A 16,623-nucleotide genomic window follows, 5' to 3' on the forward strand; every position below is an offset into this window, starting at 1 on the left:
CAGAGAGGGCATTAGATCCCATTACAGATGGTTGTGAGCCACCATGTGGTTGCTGGGAATTGAACCCAGGATCTCTGAAAGAGCAGTCAGTGCTCTTTAGCTGAGCCATCTCTCCAGCCCCCAAATATTTTATTTTATGAGTATTTGTCATACCTCCATCCTTTGTATTATTGTTATTATTCATTTACTTTTATGTTATAATTCTGTTACACTGTTAACTTTGTTTTAAATGATACCTTGTGGGGAGGTTGGCTGGGGTCAAACTCAGAGCCTGTGCAAGCCAGGTCAGGTCATCACTGGGCTCTACCTACAGCCTTGGCCACCTTGGTTCTCAGATTAGGTGTGTGCACTGAGCCAGGTTCCAATTTTTTTTCTTTTTTTCAAGACAGGGTTTCTCTGTATAGCCCTGGCTGTCCTGGAACTGACTTTGTAGACCAGGCTGGCCTTGAACTCAGAAATCCACCTGCCTCTGCCTCCCCAGTGCTGGGATCAAAGGCGTGCGCCACCACGCCCAGCTCAGGCTCCAATTTTTTAAAAAGATATTTTATTAATTATTATTTTTGGTGTGTGTGAGGGTGTGGAGGCCAGAAGACAACTTTCTGGAGCAGGTTCTGGCCTTCTACTGTGGGCTGTGAGGATCAAACTCAGGCTGGAGGCTGACTCATCAAGTGCTTTAACCTGCTGAGTCACTTCACTGGCCCAAAGCCAATTACTTTTGTTGTTGTTGTTGTTTATTTTTCTAGACAGGGTCTCATTATATAGCTCTGACTGTCCTAGAACTCATTATGTAGAATAGACTTTCCTCAAACTCATGGAGATTCACTGGCTTCTGCCTCCCAAGTGCTGCCCCTGGCTCTTCCCAGTTACTTCTAAAAAGACTGAAAATAGTAAGAAAAAGGAAAAAAAAAAAAGATCAATTTAACCTCATACTATTTCTGGTGTGGTTCATTACTTTGTATAAATCTAATTTTCATATGATATCACGTTCCCTCTGCTCATAGAGCTCTAGTTATCATTTCTTTTATGCACATGTGTTATAGACAGTGTGTCTGTCCTCTTCAGTTTTTGCTGGTCTGAAAAGTTTAAGAACAGAAGCTTATGTATCCCAGATGTCCTCCAAGGATGACCTTGGCCTCCTGACCCTCCCGCCTGAAGCTCTTGAGTGTTGGGATTACAGTACAGGAGTGTACTCTTGGTTTATGTGATACTAGAGATCAGTGCAGAGACTCACAGGGCTAGAATCTATAGCTACTAAAACTGAACTAAAGCTCTAGTTCCTGTTGGAAAAAGTTTGGAGAGACAGTGACTGCGAGCCTGTAATCCTAGCTCATGGGAGGCTGAGGCAAGAAAATGATTGTAAATTTAAGATCAGCATAGACTACATAGGGAATTCTAGACCAGCCTGGGCTATAGTGTGAGACCCTGTCTCAAAAAAAAAAAAAAAAAAAAAAAAAGAAGGCCGTCTGGGCCAAGGGAATAAGGAACGTTCCATATCGCATCCGAGTGCGCTTGTCCAGAAAACGTAATGAGGATGAGGATTCCCCAAACAAGCTCTACACGCTGGTGACTTACGTGCCTGTTACCACATTCAAAAATCTACAGACGGTCAATGTGGATGAGAACTAACCTGTTCATGTCAAAAAAAGTTGCACAACTGCCAAAAAAGAAAGAAAGAAAGAAAGAAAGAAAGAAAGAAAGAAAGAAAGAAAGAAAGAAAGAAAGAAAGAAAAGAAAAGAAAAAGAAAAGAAAGAAAGAAAGAAAGAAAGAAAGAAAGAAAGAAAGAAAGAAAGAAAGAAAAGAAAGAAAGAAAAAGCTAGGAGCGTTTTGGTTGCTAACACTTGGGAGGCAATGCAGGTCAATCTGAGTTTGGACCAAACTATGTACAAGTTCCAAGCTAGTGGCTGGCCCAGACTCATAGAGAACTACCTGTCTCTGCCTCCAAGTGTCCAAGTGCTAGCATTAAAGGTGTGTACTGCCACTCCCAGCTGAAAGATACTTTTATAGGACACAGAACTATGTATAATTTAATGTTTTTCTTAATTTTTTTTTTTTTTTAATTATAAGAATGTCACACCAGCGCGGGACGTGGTGATGCACGCCTTTAATCCCAACACTCGGGAGGCAGAGGCAGGCAGATTTCTGAGTTTGAGGCCAGCCTGGTCTACAAAGTGAGTTCCAGGACAGCCAGGGCTATACAGAGAAACCCTGTCTCAAAACAACAACAAAAAAAAATCAAAAAGAATGCCACACTATGGGCTGGTGAGACTGGCTCAAGGGGTAAATGTGCTCACTGCCAAACCTGACAACTGAGTACAATACACAGTTTCCACAGGGTAGAAGAAGAGAACCAAATCCTGAATGTTGTCCTTTGAACCTCCATGCACATGGCTGCACATGTGTGTGCACACACAAACCACACACACAATGTAAACCATTGGTTTACATAGTTTGTGATGAGAAGTTTGTTCTGTTTATTTTTTGGTCTTTTTTATATAATATTTTAACTCCCTCTGGCTGTCTTCAAGGTTTTTTTCTTAATCTTTGATTTATGTAAGTCTTAAGAGGGTTTTTCTCAGTATTTATCCTGTTTAGGGAAGCTGATTTAGTATCTTTTGTTAATTTCTTTTAAAAGATTTTTTTAAAGATTTATTTTATGTATATGGGTGTTTTGCCTGCATGTATGTGTATGTGTCACATGGATACCTATTGTTCTTGGAGACCACAGGAGGGTGTAGAATCCCTTGGAACTGGAGTTGCCAAGTATCGTAAGTCACCATGTGGCCGATGAGAACTGTACCTGGGTCCTCTGGAATATCGGTCAGTGCTCTTAACTGTTGAGATGTTTCTCCTGCCTCCTCATGTCTTCCCGAGATTCTGGTTTCTTGTTTGTTAGACTGGTATTGGGCTGAAGCTTTTGGCCTATCTATTCTCTTCTCTTGTTCTATCCTGTGCTCTCTTGTCTTCTTATCTTATTGGGGGTGGGCTTCAGTTCCTCTTGGGTGGCTGCTGTTGCTGTTGAGAGTGGCAGCTGGGGAGGCAGCTCAGGGGTTCTCAGTTCTTCCATTGCTACCTGAGTCTTTATACAACAGACAAGTTCTTTTTTTGTTTCATTTATTTATATTTACTTACTTCCTGTGTATTTGTTTGTTTGTTTATTGTGGATGTGTATGGAGGTCTGAAGACATCTCAGTAGATTTTCCACTATCTCAGTTTTTTGCTTTTTTTTTTTTTTTTTTTTTAAGATTTACTTATTTTATTTATATGAGTACACTGTACTTGTCTTTAGACACACCAGAAGAGGGCATCGGATCCTATTACAGATGGTTGTGAGCCACCATGTGGTTTCTGGGAATTGAACTCAGGACTTCTTGAAGAGCACTCAGTGCTCTTAATGGCTGAGCCATCTCTCCAGCCCCACCATGTGGGTTTTGAGGTGTGTGTGTACTAGACAGGGTCTCAGGATGTAGTTCTGGTTTCCTGGAACTCACTATGTCAGCCAAGGTGCCCTCGAATTCACAGAGACCTACCTGCCTCTGCCCCCAGAGTGCTGAGATTAAATGCGTGCACCAACATACCTGGCATTGTATAGCTTTTTAAAAAACACAATAAATTATAAAGTGTTGGGTTCAAACCAAGGGCCTTGAGTATGCTAGACAAGTGGTCTCTGAGTGAGGTACATCCCCAGCTAGAATAGCTCTCATTCTAGGAGTAAGATTTGTTTGTTTGTTTGTTTTTCAAGACAGGATTTCTCTGTTTAACAGTCCTGGCTGTCCTGGAACTCAATTGTAGACAAGGCTGGCCTCAAATTCAGAGATCTGTCTGCCTCAGCCTTCTGAGTGCTGGAATTAAAGGCATGCACCACCACTACCACCCTAGAACTAATTTAGTCTCCTTCCTAGAACAGGCCTTTTGTGTTCTCTTCTAAAAGCTACAAAATTCAGGGAAGTCTGGGGTTTTTTTTTGTTTGTTTGTTTTTGTTTTTGTTTTTTCCTGGTTAGAGGAAAGTTGAATTGTTCTAAACCCAGTGTGAACTCTGAGAGTTGTTCATTTACCTTACCCCCTGGTGAGAGTTCTTTCCTTGGATTGCTGTTCAGTTAGCATTGAAGGTGACCTGGAGCCTGCCTGTGTTTAGCACCCTCTTGTGTGCTTAGCCCTACAAATTTAGCTGCTTTGGCCTACTTGGTTCATGTGGCCTCCCTGAGCCATTCTTTAGAAGTTACCCAGGCAGAGATCTGCCTAGGAGCTGTAGGGCTCATCTTTCTTGTTTCCTTGTCTTAGGGATCAGTTAATAGCTACCCATTGTCTCATGTCTGGAAGAGTTGTTTCTGTTTTATGTCCATTTTCCTATTATTTATAGTAAGAGGTTGACTATAGACCACTTGAGAACATCCAGTTTAGGTGTCCTATAAAGCATTATGTAGTATTTAGGGAAAATAAAAAATAATTTAGGGGCTGGTGAGATGGCTCAGTGGGTAAGAGCACCCGACTGCTCCTCCAAAGGTCCAGAGTTCAAATCCCAGCAACCACATGGTGGCTCACAACCATCTGCAATGAGACCTGGCGCCCTCTTCTGGAGTGTCTGAAGACAGCTACAGTGTACTTACATATAATAAATAAATCTTTAAAAAAAAAATTCAGGCAAAACACCCACAGACATAAAAAAATTAAAAAAAAATAATTTAACTGTTATTGACTTCAAAAGAAATATGACAAGTTAAAAAAGAAGAAAATGAGAAAAAAATGTCAGTGGAATTCCATATTATAGAAAAAATTTACAGTTCTCAGTAGTAAATATTGTCAAGTAGTTTTTAGATCTTTTTCTGGTTTTATTAAGACAGAGTTTGTGTGTAGACCACACTGGTCTTCCTTGTTTACAGTGATCTTCCTGCCTTCACTTCTTGACTGCATGCATTACCACACTCTACTTATGCTTTGTGTCCATGGGTTAAAAAAAAAAGTCTCCTTTGCACACAAAAGTGTTCTTTATGAAGAGTGATAAATTATATTCTTAAAATTCAGAGCCTTTTGCAGTGCTTGATGGAATTGTTAGCAAGGAAGAAAGGGTTGTAATCTGAGCTAGGTATGGTGGCTCAGCCCTAGAGAGGTGGGAATGGGAGAATCAGGAGTTGAAGGCCAGCTGCAGCTACACAGTGAGTTCTAAGTGAGACTGTCGTAAGACAGACACCTAAAAACCAAATAATTAAAGAATAAAATCAAGTATTTGAAAGACCCTTAAATAAAGTAAAAACAACGAAAATGGGAGAAGATATTCACACTGTGAACATGTGAAAAACATGTCAACCACAATAACAAAAGGCTGGGCATGGTGGCACATGCCTGTTACACATTGCATCTGGGAGGCATGAGCTAGAGGATCTTAAGTTTGAGGCTAGCCTGTACTGCACATTGAGACCTTGTCTCAAAAACAAACAAAAATTCTGGTAGAAAAACCATATAGAGCTGGAAGTGCTAGCTTGTTCTTTTGACTCTAGCAGGAAAATCACTTGAGCTCAGAAGTTTGGGGTCAACTGGGCAACATAGTGAGACAGACAAACGTCTCAAGACAAAACAGACAACTACGGGACTCAACAAGTCCGTGAAAAATGCACACAAATTCAATGTAATAGTAGGTGAACCATAACAATTGGTATTTCACAAAAAAAGTGGCTGGGCCTGGTGGAGCACACCTTTAGTCCTAGCACTCGGAAGGTAGCGGTAGGCAGATCAAGGCCAGGGTGGTCTACAAAGTGAGTTTTAGGACAGCCAGGGCTACACAGAGAAACCCTGTCTCAGAAAAATTAAAACAAAAAACAAAAACAAAACAAAAAGGGATACTTGGACAATAAATAGAAAATTTTCATCATAGAGAAGCTTTGAATGTTAAAAGAGACTTTGGATGTTTTAAAGAGACTGAACTTTTAAAGACTAGGGCTGTTTTAATTTTTATATTTTTATTCCTGAGACATGGTTTCTGTGTGTAGCCCTGGCTGTCCTGGAACTCACTCACTCTGTAGACCAGGGTGGTGTCAGACTTAGAGATTGAACACATAAGCCTCCAGGCCCAGCTGACTGTGGACTTTTCAAAGTTAGAATGTTTTAGAGTGTGATGTTGATATTAATATGGGGTCTTGGAGATGATCTAAAAAGGAAAGATTGTGGCCTTAGTAAGTTATCTATTAGTGTGACATGTTGATAAGGGGCCAACTGTCCTGACTAAGTAACTTTGGAAAAATAAATTAGAACCATGCAGAAGTCTTTTCACACTCATCCCATCCATCAGCAGAAATGCATTTCTTCTCACACGTCCCAGGCTGGCCTTGAATTTGCTGTCTAGCTGCAGTTGATTCCTGAATGGTAGGATTATGGGTGTGCCCCACCACGCCTGTTTATGTGGTCCTGGGGATCAAACTCAGGGTTCCTGCGTGCTAGGCAAGCACTCTACCGATTATACGTCCTCCCCAGACCGTAAAAAGATTTTTTCCTTATGAGTATAGGTTGTAACAAATCTTACAGCTTGGCTGCACATTGTTTCGTGAGGCTAAAATGTACTTATCTTTAAATCCTCAGTCCAGTTTTCATCTCTGAATATACAACAGGAGACATGCATAGAAACGTTTACAGCAGCATTGTTCACATTGCTAGCTTAATTCAGAAACAACCCAAATGCCAACAATGAGAGAAGAAATAAAACAAAATGACCATAGGGTTGATGAGATAGCCAAGCAAGTACAGGCCACCTAGCCAGAAAACCTGACTTTTCCAGGGACCCACATAATAGAAAGAGTTGACTCCCCCAAGTTGTTCCCAGACCACCTTTGAAATGACTGTAGAGCTAGGTAGTATGAGCTACACGTATGTCAGTCAAGTCATGCTGTCTATAATAAATCCTAAGTTTTCTTTTCTTTCCTTAGCTTGCTTGTTCACTCATTGCATTCACTGCAATGGTTCTGAGAAACTTTTGCCTTTCTGAAAAACCTAGTAATTGCCTTTGAAGGTATTTAGATGTTAAAGAAACTGGTAAGAATGAGATCATACCTCCTCACAGAGAGTAGTTTTCTTGTACATAGAACTTTTGCCATGTTTATTAAAATGGCTGTGAACATTTTTTGTGTAGTGTGTAGAAATAGACCTAGCCACTATGCACCTGACTTTAATGACTATGAATTCTTTGTTCCTATCTCACCAGGTATACAATGTTTACATGGCTGGGAGGCAGCTGTGTTCTAAGCGGTACCGGGAGTTTGCCATACTGCACCAAAACCTGAAGAGAGAATTTGCCAACTTTACATTTCCTCGACTTCCAGGAAAGTGGCCATTCTCATTATCAGAACAACAGTTGGATGCCCGGCGTCGCGGCTTGGAAGAATATCTAGAAAAGGGTAAGCTAGGCTTCATTTCTTAGCAGGTAAAGGCACTTGCCACCAAAGCTAATGACCTGAGGTAGAAGAGAAGCAACTCACACAGGCTGTCCTGTCACCACCGTTTATTTGCAATGGTGGGTGTGTGCCCTACCCAAACGAGTGAATAAATAAATGTAAGTTTTAAAAATGTTCAAAAGGACCGGGCGGCGGTGGTGGCGCACGCCTTTAATCCCAGCACTTGGGAGGCAGAGGCAGGTGGATTTTTGAGTTCAAGGCCAGCCTGGTCTACAGAGTGAGTTCCAGGACAGCCAGGGCTATACAGGAAAAACCCTGTCTCAAAAAAAAAAAAAAAAAAAAAAAAAAAGGTTCAAAAGGTAAGCCAGTCCATTAAACTTTACTATGCTGAATGGGTGTAGATTCTAATTCCTAAATCGCATAGCTGTGTTTCCTAAACATCGGTAGTGCAAGGAAATCATGGTCTTGATAAGAAGTGTTGAATGATCTGGGCCCTGAAAGCAAGGCTGAAATGTCCACTATGGTGATAGTGCCCTGCTCTGCTAGCTTGCAGAGAGCCTCATAACAGAAGTTGTAAAGTTGTTGGTGGCTCTTCATGGTCTTTTATTTATAGGGTTGTATTTACCTATAAATACATTACTATGGTGCATTGATGATTCTTGGTTCATTGGAGTGTCCTGTATAAAAATTCTTTATTCCTTCTACAGCTGTTCCTATATAGGTTTGTTTATCTGTTGACAATCTAAAGTCTCCTTGTTCTCAATAGGGAGAGCTAATAAAGCTTCCAAATGATAATTTAGGGTTGTATGTATGTAGTACTGTGATATTTGTTTCTCTAGAAAGGTAAAGAAATGACACAGATCTGAAAAAATGTAATCTTGTGGTTGTGAAAAGACACTTGCCTGACTGTATTATAGCTATAGAGCTTGCTAACGGTGTGTCTTAATTACATTTCTATTGCTTTGAAGAGACACTATAACCAAGTTATATTGTTTTAAATGCTTATAAAAGAAAGCATTTAATTGGGGGCTTGCTACAGTTTGAGAGGGTGAGTCTATGACCATCATGATGGCAGGAGTACAGTGGCAGGCAGGCCAGCAACTGGACAGGGAGGGCTCTGGAGCCCATAGTTGAGAACTTATATCTCATCTGCAAGAGAGACTGGATCTGGTGTAAGTTGTAGAAATCCCCAAACCCACCCTCAGTGTCACACTTCTTTCAACAAGGCCACATACCCCAGTCCCCACCAGACAGTTTCAACAACTACGGGAACCATCCTCACTCAGATCACCACACTGTGTAATAGGGTTTTTAAAGAATATTAGCTTAAAAGAATAACTGTAAAGACTAATTGACAAAATTCAATTAAAACAAACAACCCAACCTACTTTGACAGTGAACTTTCTTCCTGAAGAGCTGCTTCCTGAAAGTAGTTTTACCTTTTCCTGTTTTTACCTTTTCCTAAAGTAAACTGGCCCCTTGAATACGCTATAAGGATGTTAGGTAGAGCACTTTAAAAATGCAGTAAAATTGTCAATGTAATTTACCATCCTTGAGGTGGAGAGCTACCCTAGATTAGATAACCAGTTACTTAGTTACCTGCTTCCCTCCTCTTCATTTGTTCCTACTCTCCCTGTGTCTTGCTCTCTGTGTCCCTCTGTCTTCTGTCTGTCTATATCTTTATATTTCCTTTTATTGTACTGTTCTATACCATATTTAGATGAATTTTGCCAGGCCTTAAGATTCATATCTTAAGGATACACATATTAGGTTATAGTTGCCTGCTGCTAATTTAAATTGTTCTGTGTTCACTCCCACCCTCACATCCTGAGATGTGTCTCTGTATAGACCTGGCTGTCCTGGGACTCAGCTTGTAGACCAGGTTGGCCTAGACCTTACAGAGATTACCTGTCTCTGCCTCCTGAGTGTGGCGATTAAAAGCATGAGCCACCACTGTAAGGCTTTGTCCACTTTTTTATACAAGGTTTTGCTGTATAGCCCAGGTTAGTCTAGAAGTCACTCTGAAGATCATGCTGACCTTGAACTTGCAGCAAACTTCTGCTTCAGTTTCTGAAGCACTAAACTTGCAGATAGCTATGACCATGCTTTGCCCTGATGATTTAAATGGAAGTCTTTTGATATATTCTTTATATTCCTGATTTAGGGCCTGATACTATCTTTGTTTTCTACAGTGTGTTCAATCCGAGTCATTGGTGAGAGTGACATCATGCAGGAATTCCTGTCTGAGTCTGATGAGGTAGGTGATCACTTCCTTCCCTGATCATTTCTCGCTGAGCTCATTTTGGGAAAAAATATAGATAATGTTTGTGAGATGAATTACAATCAACTCTGTGAATGAGTGGATTTCTCCCGTTTCCTTTCTGTGTGTAACTACCCTTTAATACCTAGAACCAGGTTCACCTTCTCTGTTTTTTTGTTTTAAGATTTTTTTTTTTTAGTTATGCTATAAAATAGTAACCTTCATTCTGGTATTTTCAATCACATATGTATGTGCAGATGCACATGTCACCATATTTTGCCCATGTTCCTTCCCCATGTTGTCCTTGTCACTTCTCTCTGGCCATCTTCTCTGCTCCAAGGACTCCCTCCTGCTTTGGTCTTTCATTTATATTTATGCATTCAAGTCTAGAGTCTGCACAGGAGAGAAAAATGGGATGCAGTCTTTGTTTCCTTCTGTATTAACTCTCTTTTGTTCCCTTTCATGTCCTGTACATGTGTTAAAATTGAATTTCAAGTATGAGAGAGCTTGCTGTCTTCCCTTTGAGTCTGGCTGATTTGGATTGTGGTGATCTCCACCTCCGCCCGTTTTCCTTGTGCGCCTTCTGTTCTCCTCTCAGCTGGAGCTAGAGACACTCGCTCCTCTTCAGTGTGCTGGTCCTCTGTGTGTCTACCTGTCAGTCTCCCTTTTGCTTGCTGGTTTTGAAGTTATTTTAAAGGTAATTTTTTTCATCTGGTGACAAGCAGCGGTTATTCTGGACCTGCATGTTGGTAAATTGTATTTCTTGAGATTCAAGTCTCTCTCTGTGTTTCTGAGGTACTGTTATGATTATTTCTACATTGTCTGACAGACCCTGATCATCAGCAAACATGGTGACTTACTCTATCTATAATGCTGTAAAATTATGTACAAGTGACACAGTGGCTGGCTGATCTCAGAGCCCCTGAGGCTTTGGGCTTAGGAGTCTCTTTTTATGGATATGTGGCAGGACTAATTGACAGTTCATTCCACTCACAGCCATAATTCCACTGCTGTGAGAAAAGGCTGGAGTCCTCTGCTCTCCCCTTCCCTCTTCTCCCTTCTGTTCTCCTCCCCCTTTCTCTCCTCTCTTCTTCCTCCCTCCTCTTCCCTCCCTTCCCCTTTTCTCTTCTTCTTTACCCTCTCCTTTCTTCTCCCCTCCTCTTCTCCACCTCTTTGCTTTTCTGTCTCTAAATAAAAGCATGGCTCATCTTTCATGCTAAAGAAAAAACAAAATTTCATTCCTTTTAGTAACCATACTTCTCCATTCACAGCTAAGCTTCTTTTTAAGATTTATTTTATTTATTTTATGTATATGAGTACACTGTAGCTGTACAGACGGTTGTGAGCCTTCATGTGGTTGTTGGGAATTGAATTTAGGACTTTTGCTTGCTCCGGTCAACTCCGTTCGCTCAGTCCCCTGACTGCTCTGGCCCAAAGATGTATTTATTATAAGTACACTGTAGCTGACTTCAGACATACCAGAAGAGGGTGTCAGATCTCATTACAGATGGTTGTGAGCCACCATGTGGTTGCTGGGATTTGAACTCAGGATCTTCTGAAGAGCAGTCAGTGTTCTTACCCACTGAGCCATCTCTCCAGCCCATGCTAAGCTTCTTAAAGGATGTTCTATTTTACTGCCATTTCCCTACTTAAAAGTTTGAAACTTTTCCACAGTTTTTTAGGATTCAGTTTGAACTCTTACATGGCACTCACTAGGCCCATCATGACCTGGTCTCTTCATCTCTCTAATCTCATTCCCTACCATTGTTTGATACATTATTAGTCCATACATTCATACGTGCCAACAAAAGGTTCTGCCACTGTGCCACATCGCCAAATCTACGAAATACATTTTCATCATTTATTATTTGTTATATGTGTATTCTGTACATTCAGTACAGTGCATTACAACATGGTAGACAACTTGGCAAACAATTGGTTCCTTTCTTCCACCATGTGGGTTTTGGGGACCAAACTCATCAAGGACATCAAGTTTAGTGCAGTGCCTTTATCAGCTGAGCCAACCTACTGGCCTTCTCATTGGCCATGGAGTACTGTTGATTTCCTTAATCCATTCTGTCCTTCTCTCGCATTTATGGCCTCTTTCAGGGAACTTCCTTCACTTCATTCCGTGCCCGTCCTTTCCTTCACTGATCCTTTACAGCATGTCAAAGGTCATTCCTCTCTGACCACCAGTCTGGGCCTCTGTACTTTTCAGCAGTCTTTATCAGCTCCCCTTGCAATTCCTTATGCCCTGCTCTGTCTTGGGAATGGAATCTATTCTTTGTTACTTTGACTTTTCTCATTCACTGTTATGCAGAGGCAGCTTCTAATCTGCCATTTTCCTGGTTTACTTCTTTGAAGTCTTTCCTGATGACTCAAGTCATCAACTTTTCATCCTAAAAAGAACTTCTACAGTTAGTATAACTCAGTCATCATTTTATTGCCATCTCATCTTTAATTTTTATTCATATAATCAGTTTGTCACTTTATATTTTTAGCTTACAAGAGTGTGTGAGCTACCAGTAGGTAAGAGCTAAATATTGATTATCTTTATATTCCCAGTGCCTTACCACAGCATCATGCATGGTGGAGGTGCTTAATAAGTATTAACTGGCTAGAAGGATGAGTATGTAATACTGTTATCCAGCAATTATTCTTTATGTATATATCTTGCTTCCCCTGACTAGATTATAGGTTTCTTGTGGATAAGGGTATAAAGTATAGTAGTACCCTCTCTTTGTCCATGGTTTTACTTTCTACAGTTTGTTACCTGTTGTCAGCCATGGTCTCAACATATAAAATACAATACTTTAGAAATAAATACTATGTAAACTTCAAATTGTGTGGTATTCTGAGTACCACAATAAAGCTTTATGTCTTTTCCATGCTGTCCCATTTGGGACCTGAATGGTCTGTCCAATATGTCTCCTCTGTATCTGCTACCTATCTGGTAGTCACCTAGGAGTTTGGCCAGTCATCAGATTGCCTGCACTGGCATCGCTTCCTGGCTGTATTCAAATAACTCTCAATCCTTCAAAGCACGACAGTGGTTTTCTTAGCAACACATAGACCCAAGAGAGCCATAGAGTACTTGCCTTGCAACAGTAAGAAAAAGAATTCTGATAAGATTGCTAAGGTCTGAGAGGATGTCTCTTCTGTCATTGAAATTATGGGCAAGAAAAAATAAATTTATGCTGGTTTTGCTGAAGCACCTTAAACTGTAAAAGTTACAGCCACAGTACATGACAACTGCTTAGCGCAGGTGGGGACAGCATGCATTAAGTGTTTCAATACTAACCATGTTTCCTGGCATCTCCTGTGGATCTTAGAACATAACCCCTGTGGGTAAGGAGGAAGCTATCGTAATGCTTAGTGTGCTTTTAATTTTAAGCAAAGAGTAGTAATGTTTTTAATGGTCAATGAGAATGAATTTATTCCTAGGTGATTATTTTTCAGTAATAAAAATTAGAAGATCAAAATCTATTAGAAGTTGGGTATGGTGGTTCATTCCTATAATCCCAGCATTCTAGAGACCAAGGGAGGAAGATGGATGGCCTTCAGTTCCTGGTGTGTACCTTGGCTGCAAGGCAAAACTGTGTCTCAAAAAACAAAACAAAACAAAAACAAAAAAGACAAAAAATAAACTATTAGAAAACTATGTTGAGGCTAAAAAGGGTTTAGCAGTTTAGGAGCATTTGCTGCTCGTGCAGAGGACCTGGGTTCTGTTCCCAGCAAGTGAATGGCGGCTCCCAGCTAATCTGCCCAAGGTGTTCCTGACCTCTGTAAGTACTGGGCACACACATGGTACACACAAACACACATGTAGGCAGCACCCAAACACATAAAATAAACCTAAAAAATTAAAAAAAGAAATATGTGTTATTCTCAAAAGCAACGAGGATTGTGGGGTTTTTTGTTTGTTTGTTTGTTTGTTTTTTGTGTGGGTTTGTGGTGTGCACGTGTGTGGTTCTAGAGCCCTAAACATTCTAGGCAAGTGTTCTCGCACTGAGCAATGTCCCCAACTCTAAGTTTTTACATTTATTTATTTATTTATTTATTTATTTATTTATTTATTTATTTATTTTTGGTGTTTTGTGACAGGGTTTCTCTGTGTAGCCCTGGCTGTCCTGGAACTCACTTTGTAGACCAGGCTGGCCTCGAACTCAGAAATCCGCCTGCCTCTGCCTCCCGAGTGCTGGGATTAAAGGCGTGCACCACCACGCCTGGCTTAAGTGTTTATTTTTAATTAAATAGAGTAAGAATTGTATAGTCTTAGCTAGAATATTGGGCATGACACAATTTACATCTCAAAGTCTCATCTATTGTACGTTTTGAAGATGGTCTGATTATATCAAGGTTCTGAAAGGACATCAGTATGTGCCTTTAGCCCGTGTAAGCTGCCGACTTATTCAACCAGTGTTGAGACATCTCCTGTCTCCTGTTTCTTACTCCTTTGTAAGTTCTAAATGGAGTGACAAGAATGAACTGAAATCTCATCTGGGCTTCACCTAGACTGTTTCACCTAGGCAGGATTCTATTTTGAAGTGGCAACTTATCTGTTCATCTTAGAGGATAACTTCTACAACCTAAAGCCAGCTTCATGAGTTGTAAATATATAAACTTTTAAGACTTCATTTTTTTCTCAATTTAATAGAATTTACTTTCTGTCTCATGTTAAATATTATTTAACTAGCGTGTAGCAAGGAGAATGAAGATTTACTACAAATTCTTTCTTTCTCTTCCTTTAGAATTACAATGGTGTGTCTGATGTAGAACTGAGAGTAGCACTACCGGATGGAACAACGGTTACTGTCAGAGTTAAAAAGAACAGTACTACAGACCAAGTGTACCAGGTAAAGCCAAAGTACATTGGATGATGTGAAACTAAGAAACAAATGAGTTAGTACATACAAAATGTGCAGAGTACACTTACTAATTCATGTTAGTACTGTGAAGTTAACTTTGTCCTTCTTAAAAGAAAGGTGTATGAGAACTGAGTATATGGCATGTGCTTGTGTGCTTGTAATCTCAGTGCCTGGGAGGCTAAGGCAAGAATTCTGCAAGTACTAGAATATTCAGGAGTATAAAACAAAACCTTGTATTTTTTAAAAAAAGTGCAGTAAATACCCCAGAGTGCAATGGTTATAATTAACTGTTCTTTCTCTTTTGTTGTTGTTGTTGTTGTTATAAAAAAAAAACAAAACTTTTTTTAAAAAGTGTGTGTGTGTACATCTGTGTGTGCATTTGTGGAAGCTGGGGGTCACATTGATGTCTTCTTAAACATTGATTGTTCTCTATCACTTTCTGGCTTACTCCTTGAGACAGAATCTCTAGACTGGTGGCCAGCACACTCCAACAGTCCCCCTGGTTTCACCCCCAGTAGTGCTGGGATTACGATCTTGAGTGCATATAGGTTTGTGGTCACCTTTTTATTTTCGTTGCTGGCGGGGCAGGGAGCAAGTTTCAAACTCAGATTCTCATGTTTGTTAGCAAGTGTTCTCACCCACTAAGCCATCTTTCTAGTCCCTTATAAAAAAATAAAACCTTTGTGTGTGGGGGAGGGGGGTCATGTGTGTATATATGTTTGTGTTACATGTATATGTGCCTGTGGAGGCATACCTGTATGTTCAGAAGTACATGCATGTATGCATGCTGTGGAAGCCAGAGGTTGACACTAGGTGTCTTCCTAGATTGCTTCCCCACCTTACAGACTACGGCAAGGACTTTTGCTAAACTGGAGCTTGGTGATTTGGCTAGTGTTTCTAGCCAATTTGAGCTGGGAACTCCTTGTCTCTGCCTCCTGGGGGCTTGGATTACAGGTAGTCCTCACAGCTCCCAGCATTTATGTGGGCACTAGAGATCTGAACTGTGTTTCTCACATTTGCACTGCAAGTGTTTTTCCCACAAAGCTATTTTTCCAGCCCTATAAAATACTTTTTCAAACATACATAAAATCAGAATAGAATCAAATCATAAATTTCCCTATATACTTTTTTTATGATATGAGCTATGGAACCCGGGGACATGGGCATGCTGCGAAAGTGCTCTACACCCCATCCCTTCATCGGTCATACTTAGTAACAGTCAAGATCTTGCCACACATACATCATGTATCCTCTTTTCTTTGCCTCTAAGGTTTTTGTTTTTTAGGCAAGCGCCATGGTAGCTCTGTATATCCAACACCAGTATCAAATCTTAAAAAGAGCACTACTTCGTTTAACTTCATAGAAATTTTCAGTTATCAAAATGATTTTTAGAGTTGATTTGTTAAATCTGGATCTAAACAGGTCCTCCATGCAGTTTTGTTTATTTACTATAAGCAGTCTCCTTTCCCTGCTTTGTGTGGATGCTATGGACGCTGGGTCACTCTGAGTTACCTTCTTGTTTTCTTGTAGGTTGCTTATCATGTCCTTCTAGTTCCCTGCATTTTCTATGAATAGAAACTTGCTCTAGAGGCTTTATTATATCCAGGTTCTGTTTTTAATACAAAATACAAATACTTCATAACGAGGCTGTAACAAAGTATAATATGTCGTTTCTCAGGGGACACTGCACAGTCTGTAGTTGTGATATGTGATGCTGATTACCTGATCTCTTCACTACAGAGGGTCTGTACATCGATAATTGTGGCCTTAATCAACAGTTTGTAAAAGCTGCAAAGTGCTGGATTTCAGTTCTCACTCCCTCTTATTTTTTTTTCCTTACACAGCTATAATTCTATAAGTAACTTTCCCTAGAAAAATAGCAAATTAAAGAAAAGCTGTTTGTGGGGGAAAAGGGATAAATATTTAATTATTTCCTTTATTGGTAGCTTTCAGGGTAAAGAATTGATGCCTTAGTTGATTCTAGTGTTGTCCATTGTAACAGTTGTTAGTATTTTATTTTTAGTTACAGGTTAATTTCTAATTAAATGTGATTTAATCAATAGAATGTTATTATCTCTTTGATGCTCAAATGGTTTCATTTTGGTCAAAAGAAGTTCC

At 40.1% G+C, this 16,623-nt stretch overlaps 1 protein-coding gene across 2 annotated transcripts in view; it reads left to right on the top strand.

Annotated features, from left to right (window-relative positions):
- Snx27 (sorting nexin 27) overlaps window positions 1–16,623 on the top strand; it is an 80,711-nt gene that overhangs the window by 38,825 nt on the left and 25,263 nt on the right. For both annotated transcript variants that reach the window (XM_021157590.3, XM_021157589.3), the window contains exons 3-5: window positions 7,188–7,380; window positions 9,570–9,634; window positions 14,389–14,493. In XM_021157590.3, coding sequence (XP_021013249.1) covers window positions 7,188–7,380; window positions 9,570–9,634; window positions 14,389–14,493 — 363 coding nt within the window. The remainder of the gene's footprint in view (window positions 1–7,187; window positions 7,381–9,569; window positions 9,635–14,388; window positions 14,494–16,623) is intronic.

This window comes from Mus caroli, unplaced genomic scaffold (genome assembly GCF_978045245.1).
Source record: "Mus caroli unplaced genomic scaffold, Mus_caroli_1 scaffold_3, whole genome shotgun sequence".
Taxonomy (NCBI): domain Eukaryota; kingdom Metazoa; phylum Chordata; class Mammalia; order Rodentia; family Muridae; genus Mus; species Mus caroli.